This window comes from Eretmochelys imbricata, chromosome 13, assembly GCF_965152235.1.
Source record: "Eretmochelys imbricata isolate rEreImb1 chromosome 13, rEreImb1.hap1, whole genome shotgun sequence".
NCBI classification, from domain to species: domain Eukaryota; kingdom Metazoa; phylum Chordata; order Testudines; family Cheloniidae; genus Eretmochelys; species Eretmochelys imbricata.
The window spans coordinates 37,024,639-37,034,867 of record NC_135584.1 but is presented as its reverse complement, the minus strand read 5'-3'; the positions used below and the strand labels follow the sequence as shown (position 1 = coordinate 37,034,867).

Here is a 10,229-nt window from a genome sequence, read left to right as displayed (position 1 = left end):
CTAGTACAGTGGTTCTCAACCAGGGGTACATGTACACCTGGGAGTACAGAGGTCTTCCGGGAGTACATAAACTCATTGAGATATTTGCCTCATTTTACAGCAGGCTACATAAAAAGCACTAGCAAAGTCAGGACAAACTAAAATGTCATACAGACAATGACTTGTTCTTACTGCTCTACATACTATACACTGAAATGTAAGTACAATATTTATATTCTGATTGATTTATTTTATAATGATATGGTAAAAATGAGGAAGTCAGCAATTAGTAATAGTGTGCTAAGTCACTCTTGTATTTTTATGTATGCTTGTATAAGTAAGTAGTTTTCAAGTGAGGTGTAACTTGGGGGTAAGCAAGACAAATCAGACTCCTGAAAGGGCTACAGAAGTCTCGAAAGCTTGAGAACCATTGGTCTAATCCTACTGGTGACACGGGCCAAATTAATTCCTGCTTTACCTGGAGCAAATCTGCTGTGAAAAACAACCCTGTCTCCCTCTAAAGTTCGCCAGAGATGGAAAATCAGCCCCCTCTCCCCTACACCTTCTCCTGAAGGGGATCTCTGCCTGCTAAATAAGGCAGAGATCCCCTAGCATGAAACTGACTGGCCCAGCATCACCACTAGGCAGGTTTATTAGGAATTATTTTGGGGGTGTTCCCCCGCCTGTGTTACCCTGGAGGCCAGACTAGATGACCTCTTCTGGCCTTGAAATCTAGGGGTCTATGATCAAAACCTGACAGATGATATGGGATCAATACAATTTATTTGCACCCCAGAGGAACAGCATATCCAGTTGGAGCTCGATATGGGCAATCTAACCCAGGTTCTCACAGGGGGGCAGAGCACAGGGTCTGTGGGAGCCAGGGGCTGGATTCCGGGAGCGGCTTGACCCCATCTCGGCTCAGCTGCAGCTTCAGCAGGCTGGGCGCTTGGCTCACAAGATGGCCTGCGGCTGCTGGGTCATCAGGACGCCGAAGCGTTTCTTGATGGTGATGCGGTGGCGGGAGTACTTGTCATCTGGCGAGAAGCGGGCAGGGTGTGCGGAGCAGGTCAGCTGGCCAGAGGGGTCCACTTTCTGCCAGGGACGGGACAGAGGAAGGACAAGACATGTTAGAACAACCCGGGCCTGACCCACAGCCACCCTGCTATCCCAGCCCTGTGCTCCCGCGCCCCTCGCTCCCGACCTGCAGCCTCCTGCTAGCCCAGCCCTGCCCCTCACAGTTCTGCCGGTGCCCCTCACTCCCGACCTGCAGCCCCCTGCCCCCCCAGCCCCCCGCTCTGCCGGTGCCCCTCACTCCCGACCCGCAGCCCCCTACTAGCCCAGCCCTGGGCTTCCTCAGCTGCTGCATGCCGAGCCCTGGAGCCAGGCAGCAGGTAGGCTGGGGCAGGGCCGGGAGTGCGAGCACTAGGGAAGGCTCGGAAGGTTCCGGATTGGACGGGAGTCGCCCAGCTCTGCAATCCGGATTGCACCCGGGAAGGAGGAGGGGACTCACCTTGAGGGTGTAGACCCTGTCCCCCTGCGCGTTGAGATAATACTGCAGGAACATGCTGCACAGCCGGACCGCCCCGCAACGCACGTGCTGCTAACCCCGGGACCCTGCGCTGGAAGGAGGCCAGCCCCAGCGCACGCTGGGAACGGTAGTGCGCTCTAGCCCCAATGCGCTCTGGGAGAGGGACCGCCCGCTGCCCGCAGTGCACTCTGGGAGTTGTAGTGCAGTCTGCCCCAATGCCCTAAGAGAGCGGCAGGGTGTCTACCCTCAGAGTTGTAGCGTGTTTCAGCGCCAATGAACTCTGGGAGCCATTCTCTTTCTGCCCCCAAAACCTTTAGAGAGTTGTAGTTGTTTGGCTAACCCGGTGCATTATGGGAGTTGTAGTTTCTTAGCCCTCTGGCACGCCCATGCCCTGCACCCCAGTGCATTTTGGGATATGTCCTTTCTGGGCTTCTAACCTCTCTGCTCCCAATATAGCTCTTCCATCCCCATGACCTAAACTGCGGTGGGCAAACTTTTTGGCGCAAGGGCCACATCAGAGAATAGACATTATATGGTGGGCCATAAGTGCTCACAAAATTGGGGTTGGGGTGCAGGCTCTGGGTTGGGGCTGGGGCTGAGGAGTTTGGAGTGTAGGAAGGTGCTCTGGGCTGGGACTAAGGGGTTTGGAGGGCGGGGGGGATCAGGGCTGGGCACGGGTGCAGGAAGCAGTGCAGGTTCTGGCTGGGGGTGTGGGTTCTGGGATGGGGCTAGGGATGAGTGGTTTGGGGTGTACTGTGCTGGGATCAAGGGGTTTGGAGAGCAGGAGGGGGAACAGGGGTGGGACATGGGGAGAGGCTCAGAGTGGCCGTTACCTCATGCAGCTCCCGGAAACAGTGGCATGTCCCTTCTCCGTCTTCTACATGGAGGCATAGCCAGGCAGCTCTGCACGCTGCCCCCTCCGCAAGCACCGCCACTGCAGCTCCCTTTGGAGCACGTAGGAACCAGAGCGGGACACATGCCGTCGCTTCCGGGAGTCGCGTGGTGCAGCCCCCAACCCTGCACCTCAGCTGGAGCGCAGAGCAGCCTTGATCCTGCTCCCTGGCTGGAGTCGGGCTGAGCCGCGTGGTGCAGCCTCTGACCCAGGACCCTGGCTTAAAATGGGTCACAGGCCACAGTTTGCCCACCCCGACCTAAACCATTTGCCCCCTCTTAGCTCCCCAGACAAACTCTGCAGCTGCCCCACTACACCCTGTGAATTGGAGTCTCTCAGCTCCCCAGTACACCCTGGGACATGTATTCTCTTAGCTCCCACTGATCCATGGGAGTTGTAGTCTAACATCCAGTGCATTCTGGGAATTGTAGTATTTCCCGCATCCCAATGCACTGTGAGCGTTGTCATCCCCTAATCCTTTTAATTAGCCTTATACTGTAAATAGGGAATAGTCATTGAGCAGGTGTGTGAATGATTAAAGGATTAGAAGCCATGCCTTAGAATGAGAGACTCAGTGAGCTCAAGCTATGTAGCTAAACAAAGAGAAAGTAAAGGGGTGACTCGATTACATTATATAGGTACCTATAAGGGGAACAAATATTTAATGATGAGCTCAAAGGTCTAACAGGATCCAATGGCTGGAAGTTGGAGCTAGACAAATTCAGACTGGAAAGAAGGTGTAAACAGTGAAAGTAATTAGCACTGGAATGACTGACCAAGGGTCATGGTGGAACCTCCATCGCTGGCGACTTTTAACTCAAGATGGGATGTTTTTCTAAAAGATCCGCTCTAGGAATTATTTGGGGGACATTCTCTGGCCAGTGCAATACAAGGGGTATTCAGAAATTTTTAGCCTGACAAAGAAAAAAAAACCCATTTGCGTTCGGCTGTTTATTTATTTTTATTATAATTCCCCTTGATGCCAATGCATGGGCCCCTCTTGGAGAAGTTCTTGCTGTGCATGGCCAGAAATGCCTGCACTGCTGCGACCGCCTCATTATCACAGTTGAAACTCTACCCATGAAGGTCCTTCTTCAATCTGGGGAACAGCTGGACATCTAAGGGAGCCAGATCTGCCGCAGAGGCTGGATGGGAAGCAGTTGAAAGCCACATTAGCTAGCTGTGGCCACTGGGACATGTAAGGTGACACATTGTCTTGAAGAAGCAAAAAACTCCAGATTATCCCTGGAAACATCAGGTCGTGCTCTCATGTTCGGGGCACCTGCCTTGCTGACCCCTTTCTTGTGCCCGAGTCTTCAGTCAACTGTGCACCTGATTGTTGTTCTTCTGTCCTTCTAGTGTAGTGGCATCTCTGAGACATCCTGACTCTGGCTTACCCTCTGTGCTGATTCGCTCTTGCTTAAATTCAGCAGCTCTACTGTTTATGGTGGCACCATCTCCCAGCATTCTGCCTCCCCCCCGATCCTCATGGATGTCCTATGCATTCAAGACGTTCTTATGCAGGTACTTGCTCTATACCAAATTTTCAGTCTTTTCAATTTTTCAGATCTTTAGTGACTGACTCCCTACATGTTCTGCACAGGTGAAAAACTGTCTTCTGGTAAAGAGATGCATCGAAGCGTCAGCACCTTGGTCTGTGAAATCTGTTGGGCCACAGCACACAGGCGCCGACTCTGTGGGTGCTCCGGGGCTGGAGAGCACCCACCAACAGCCAAGCTCCCCTCCCCCCCCCTCACCTCCTCCTCCTCCCCTGAGCACGCCAGTCCTCGCTTCTCCTCTCTGCACTTGCTGCTGCAAAACAGCTGTTCTGCAGCGTAACAGGCTCTGGGAGGGAGGGGGGAGGAGCAGGAATGCGGCGTGCTCAGGGGAAGAGGCGGAGCCGGAGCAGGGACTTTGGGGAAGGGGTTGGAATGGGGGTGGGGCAGGGGTGGAGTCGGGGCAGGGCAGGGCCAGGGCAGAGGGGGACTGAGCACTCACCGGCGCCAGCAGAAGTCCGCGCCCTCTGCCCCACCATGTCCTTAAATAGGTCCGGCTGGACCTTTTCTGAGTGACCCTAATACAGATCATCACAATGGTTCCTTCTGGTCTGGACATGAGTATGTCCATGCAGCTCCTTTCCTTAGTATCGGGGGGCCACACTGAAAGCCTGGCAGCTGGGTACATTTTTTGGAGGGTGCCCTGCTTGCTCTAATGTTCACCTCAAAGCCATAGGAGCAAACCAGGGAACGATGAGTTGGGATTGGGGGGCACCGGGACAGCTGGGGGATGGGGAGCCCAGGGCTGGAATAGAGGGGGCTGTGGGTCGGAATTGGGGGTACCAGGTGAACTGGGGGGCTGGGAGCCCAGGTCTGGTAGGAGGGGCCTGTGGGTCAGGATTGAGGAGCACAGGCAGAGCTGGGGAAGGGGAACCTCAGGATCAGGTTCTGAATGCCCCCCCAGGTTGGAACCCCCAATGTCTCAGGGTTCCGGATTTGTTTTGATTTGAGCTGGCAGCTGGGGGTGGGTGGGCAGCGGCCCCGGGGCCAGATTGGGGTTTGAGTTTCCCAGCAGCCCTTGCTCTCTGGCGGGTGCTGCCGATACCCTCTGCAGAGAACGGCCTCCCCTTTCCCTACCCCCTCATGCTCCCCAACCCTCTCACCCCTCCTTGCCATGACCTCCCAGCCCCGCCACGGCCCCCCGCTGCCCCCTCTCCTGCTGCCCACCTTCCCTGGTGCCGCCCTGCTCCTGACCTCGCCCGACGTCCCCGGGGGCAAGCTCATTGTCAAGCTGAAGCCGGAGGGGGCCCAGGAGCTGCCCCAGGCACAGACCATCATCCTGACGGGGACGCCGACGGGCTGGGCCCCCCTGCGCCGGGATGGGGCTCCCCTCCGGCTCCAGCTGGCCACTGGGATCAGGACCGTCCTGCTGAGCAAGGCCGGGGAGGAACCAGGGCCCAGGGAAACTCCTCCAGCACCCTTGGTCCGGGCGCCCCCCACCAGCGACCCCTCCGCCTCCTGCACCTCCAAGGGTGTCTACGAGAACTATCGGCGCTGGCAGCGCTACAAAGCCCTGGCCAGGCGGCACTTCCCGGGCACGCCCGACGCCGAGGCGCTGGCCTGCTTCTTCATGTGAGAGCCTGGAGAGACTCGGGCTGGGACAGCAGGGGGCTGCAGGTCGGGAGTGAGGGGCACCGGCAGAGCTGGAGGGGTAGGGCTGGCCTAGCAGGGGCTGCAGGTCCGGAGTGAGGGGCACCAGCAGAGCTGGGGCTGGGCGGGGAGCCCAGGGCTGGGCTAGCAGGGGGCTGCGGGTCGGGAGTGTGGACCTCCCTCCGGTGCTGATCTGGGCTCCCCCACAGCCCTGTCCTGCGGTCGCTGACCCGCCTGCGGCCCGAGCTGGCTCTGGAGGAGGGGGTGCCACGTGCTGTGCAGGAATGGGAGCGCAGCAGCAACTTCGAGCGCATGATCTTCTACGAGATGGCCGAGAAGTGAGTGTTCCCCCTGGGGCTGGCCCTGGGGATCCCGCCCCCCCCGAGTACTGCGCTGGACATCCTGGGGATGTCGCCCCCACTCCGAGCCCGACCCTCCTCCTCTTCCTCAGGTTCATGGAGTTTGAGGCCGAAGAGGAGCTGCAGATCCAGAAAATGAAGCTCCTGAACAGCTCCCAATTCCAGCCCCCACCCACCGATCCTCCCAAGCTTCCCAGCCCGCCAGCCCCCGATGCTGGCCAGCAGCAAGGTACTTCCCTTCTAACCCCCAGAATACCCAAGGGTGGAGGGAACCCCCCCTTCACAGGTGACAGGAGATAGTCACTGACTGACTGACTGCAGGGCTCCCCCCACACACCCAGGTTTTGTTTTTATTTTTTTTTTTTGCACAAGCCTTTCACTTTGGCATGGTTTTTGCACACACCCAGCACCTTTGGCTTTTGCACGTACCTAGAATGTCTAGAATGTAGAATGTGCAGGTTTTTGCATGTACCTAGCGACTTGGCCTGGGTTTTCTGGTGTGTACCCAGCACTCTTGCATAATTTTTGCACATGCCTAGCATTTGTGCATGTTAATTTGCATGCACTAGAATCTTTGCATGTTTTTGCACATACCTAGAACCTTTGCGCCTCTTACAGTACCTAGAACGTTTGCACTTTTCATATCTACCTAGCTTTGCAGGTTTTGCATGTACGCAGCACGTTTGCCCAGTTTTTGCACATACCTAGAACCTTTGCACATTTTTTGCGCATACCCAGCACTTTTGCGTTGTTTTTTTTTTTTTTTTTTTGCGTGGACCAGAATCTTTGCATGGTTTTTTTTTTGTTCACATCTAGCACTTTTGCACAGTTTTTGCACATACTTAAAACATTTGCACACATCCAGCACTTTCGCACAAGATATTTTTGCACAGACCGAGAACCTTTGTACATTTTTTCCCTACTAGCCTGGTGCCATTGCATGTTCCTTTTGGCTGGGTGGAGGTCACGGAGGACATTACATCCCTGCACCAGGGGGCGCTGGGTGGGCGGTCCACGGTGGCGCTGGGTGGGGGTGTCCCTGGGGATACAGGGTGCTCGGTCACTGGGTGGGGTTCCTGAAGACACAGTGCTCTGAGTGGACATCCCCATAGTCTCTGCCCGGCGCTCTCCCTTTTCCTGGCAGTGTACATCCCCAAGAAGGCGGCATCCAAGGGGCGCCAGCCCCGCCGCCGTCAGCGCCGTCCTCCCGGCCTGCCGGCCCCAGGGGAGCCGCGGGAGATCCCACCTGAGGCCGTGCGGCAGTACGCTGAGATCATGGAGGGGCTGCGGCCCAGCTGGGAGGAGGAGGCCGGTGGGCGCGGTGAGCCACAGAGCCAGGCGCAGGGGGCGCTCCCAGACCCCACGCTCCTGCAGTACGTCGAGCAGCTCTGTGAGGACGAGAGCTTTGTCTGCAAGGTGAGCGGCTCCCCTAGGGGGCACCACATCCCACCCGCAGGGCCCTCAGCTCCCAGCATTCAGGGGGCACAGACTGGGACGGAGATGGGACCCACGTGTCCGGGATGGCACGGCAGGGCTGCATAGCTCCCAGCCCATGGGTAGAGAGCAGGATAGGGATGGGACCCAGGCGTTCAAGATGGTAGTGCCAGGTGCTCACCCTCAAGGTTCCCCATATTCCCCAGCCCACATGGGGAAAGACCAGGACAGGAGATGGGACCCAGGTGTCCAGGTCAGCAGTGTAAGGTGCTCATCCCAAGGGGGACCCATAGCTCCCACCCCGCAGGAGGCGAGACTAGGACAGGAGATGGGACCCAGGCATCCCGGTTGGCAGCACTACACCAGGGCTTCGCTCTCACCCCGCTTCCCCTGCCCATTGGCTCGGCAGGTAGAAGCCGTGATCCACCCCCAATTCCTGGCCCAGCTGCTCTCTCCAGAGAAGAGACGTGACCCCCTGGATCTCAGCGAGGAGCTGGAGCAAGAGCTGGGACTCACCCCAAGCCAGGTACCACACCACACGGCCACTGAGGGGGAGCCAGACCCAAGGGAGAGCAGTTGTCTCCCTGCCCCATTTACACAGAATACCCCGCCCCCTGCCGGTGACCGCTTTTTCTCTCTCCCCACAGTTGGTTGAGAAACGTCTCCTAGCCCTTTCGGAGGATGAGCTCAGCCCCCCGGCGTGCCCCGCCCAACATTCGGACTCCACCCCCTCCCAGTCCGAAGAGGAGGATGAAGGCAGCAGCCAAAAGGGACCAGCCAGCCGTCGGCAGGCCATAAGCGGAGCCTCACCCCCCAGGGGCAGCGGGGCCAAGGGCAGGGCTCTGGGGACAGAGCCACCAGAGGTGCCCAACCCTGCACCTGTACGGACATCCCAGCCATGCCAATGGCAGCCAGGAGATGTGGCACCAGGGGACGTGGCAGCTCCAAGATGTCTGTCCCCTCGCAAATGTGGCGGTGAAGGGAGACTATTAGTCTCACTGAGGAGTCGAGTTGAGAGGGTGTCCCAGCAGCCTCAGGGGCAGGGCCAGGATGGAAGCCGAATGGAAGAGTCAGCAGTCCCCCTGGGCACAATACAACCTGGCAGCCAGGCCTGGGGCGTGAGGTCACAAGGGGACAATTTGGTAGGATTGGCAAACCTTGCATCAACTCCCACCGGGTACAGAAAACAAGATGGTGGCCAAGAAGGGAAGGTCAAAAGTCAATCTGAAGCCAGTGCTGATGGGGAAGAACTAAGAGATGCGCCAATGGGAACAAAGTGTAATTGTCAAGGAGATAACCTGGTGGAAGCAGGAGCTCGAGAGTCAACTCTCAATGGACATAGGCAACAAGATTGCTGTCAAGGAGAGATGGTCAAAGGCCAACCCCAGGTTGGATGGCAACCATTGGGAGACATCCCAAGTGCCAGAGGCCAAGCCAATACGATGAGGTCACACAGGGAAAAGCTGGTGAAACAAAGAGCTCTAGAGTCAACTCTCAATGCACATGGAAAACAAGATGGTGGCCTAGAAGAGAAGGTCAGAGGTCAAAACAAGAAGGAGGCTGATTGGAGTGAAGCCACCCTGAGAGAGCGTGACCTCCAGCCTGGGAGCATGAAGTTGAGTGGGAACAACCTGAAAGGAGAAGAAAGCCCAGCATCAACTCCCACTGGGTCTGGAGAACAAGATGGCAGTCAAGCAGGTCAACCAACCAAAGTGGAGTCTAGGGTGGGTGGCGGCCACCCTACAGTGTTACTACTCAGCAGGTCCAATGGGCAGCCCTTAGGCCTCTTTGCTGACCCTCTGGGTGCTGATGGGCGAGGGGAGGGTAAATTGCCACCAGTGTCCAACATTCACGGCCAGCGTCCTGACCCATCTCTGCTTGGCCTGAGTGGCCTGAAGGGACCTACTGAGGCCCGGGTGGCTTCAGACACTGAGTCCAGTCACCGAGCAGAGCTAGAATGGAGATTCGCAATAGAGATGGGGTCAAGACAGCCTCACCTCCAAGATGGTGGCAACAGTGAAGGCACTGGAGTCAGAACCATGGCCAGACCTGGAGATCCAGGACAATGTGAGGCAGGAGCTACCAGGAGCTGTGGCAATGGGACCAGTTCAAGGGATGATGGAAAGGAGGCTGGAGAGGCCAGTTCAGCCATGGGCGATGGCCCTTCCAAGATGGCCAGCTCAGAATTTCCCCCGGGGGGCATGGAGGATGCTGGGAAACATCATAATGATGATGGAGATGATGAAGAGCTGTCCATTTTTTCCTCTCTGTTGGCATCGAAACTCCATCTCTCCAGTCCCAAGGGACCTGTTGGCTCTGCCCCTGCCCCGAGGGACCGAGTGGGGTCCCACGGCAGAGTCCTCTCCCCGACTTGGGAGCCAGTGAGATGGGATCCCATGAGGAGACGCTCCACACGGCTGTGCCCAGATGGGGTGCTCGACGGGTCACATGCCATGGACACAGGCGTTCGGCGCAGCCATAAGAGGAGGAGCGACAATATGGCCGCCAGGAGGAGCAAGCGCCTGTGCAGCCAATGAGAGAGGGCGGCCATGATGAGGATTGGCTACAATTGGCCGAAAAGCTCCAGCTAGGGATATTTGTGGATGCCTTAAATTCCTTCTTCAGCCAATTGCTGGGCCCTCTCTCCCCCAAGCCCCACCCTTTTCAATGTTGAGGATGAAACAAAGAGCACTCTGGCTGATCCCCCTGTCCTGTGGAACGTTGAGGATGAAATGGAGAGTCCTCACTGGCTAGAAAACCGCCCCATCCCTTGGCATCTGAGGAGCCGACTCCTCCCAACTCTCAAAGTCCCGCCTCCTGGAGCGTAGAAGGTAAAGCAGAGGACACTGATTTGCTTCCTGTTGAATGGACCCACCATTAGGAAACAC

The 10,229-nt window shown here is 57.1% G+C and overlaps 2 protein-coding genes across 2 annotated transcripts; one reads left to right on the top strand and one right to left on the bottom strand.

Annotated features, from left to right (window-relative positions):
• Positions 1–745: 745 nt before the first annotated feature.
• NOP10 (NOP10 ribonucleoprotein) lies at positions 746–1,651 on the bottom strand. Its single transcript, XM_077831964.1, has 2 exons — positions 1,493–1,651; positions 746–1,074 (listed from the first exon to the last, which is right to left on the bottom strand). Exons 1-2 carry the CDS (start codon positions 1,544–1,546, stop codon positions 934–936), a joined length of 195 nt encoding a protein of 64 aa, XP_077688090.1. The 5' UTR covers positions 1,547–1,651; the 3' UTR covers positions 746–933.
• Positions 1,652–5,072: 3,421 nt separating this feature from the next.
• Positions 5,073–9,878, top strand: NUTM1 (NUT midline carcinoma family member 1). Its single transcript, XM_077831750.1, has 7 exons — positions 5,073–5,530; positions 5,758–5,886; positions 6,000–6,136; positions 7,052–7,323; positions 7,751–7,867; positions 7,989–8,222; positions 9,513–9,878. The coding sequence occupies exons 1-7, from the start codon at positions 5,073–5,075 to the stop codon at positions 9,876–9,878; spliced, it is 1,713 nt and encodes a 570-aa protein (XP_077687876.1).
• The last annotated feature ends 351 nt before the right edge of the window (positions 9,879–10,229 follow it).

Coding starts and splice junctions, on each gene's coding strand:
- NOP10 (XM_077831964.1), bottom strand. CDS start 1,546: ATGTTCCTGCAGTATTATCTCAACGCGCAGGGGGACAGGGTCTACACC. Junction 1,075..1,492: donor ACAGGGTCTACACCCTCAAG/GTGAGTCCCCTC, acceptor CGTCCCTGGCAG/AAAGTGGACCCCTCTGGCCA.
- NUTM1 (XM_077831750.1), top strand. CDS start 5,073: ATGACCTCCCAGCCCCGCCACGGCCCCCCGCTGCCCCCTCTCCTGCTG. Junction 6,137..7,051: donor CGATGCTGGCCAGCAGCAAG/GTACTTCCCTTC, acceptor TTTTCCTGGCAG/TGTACATCCCCAAGAAGGCG. Junction 7,868..7,988: donor TGGGACTCACCCCAAGCCAG/GTACCACACCAC, acceptor CTCTCCCCACAG/TTGGTTGAGAAACGTCTCCT.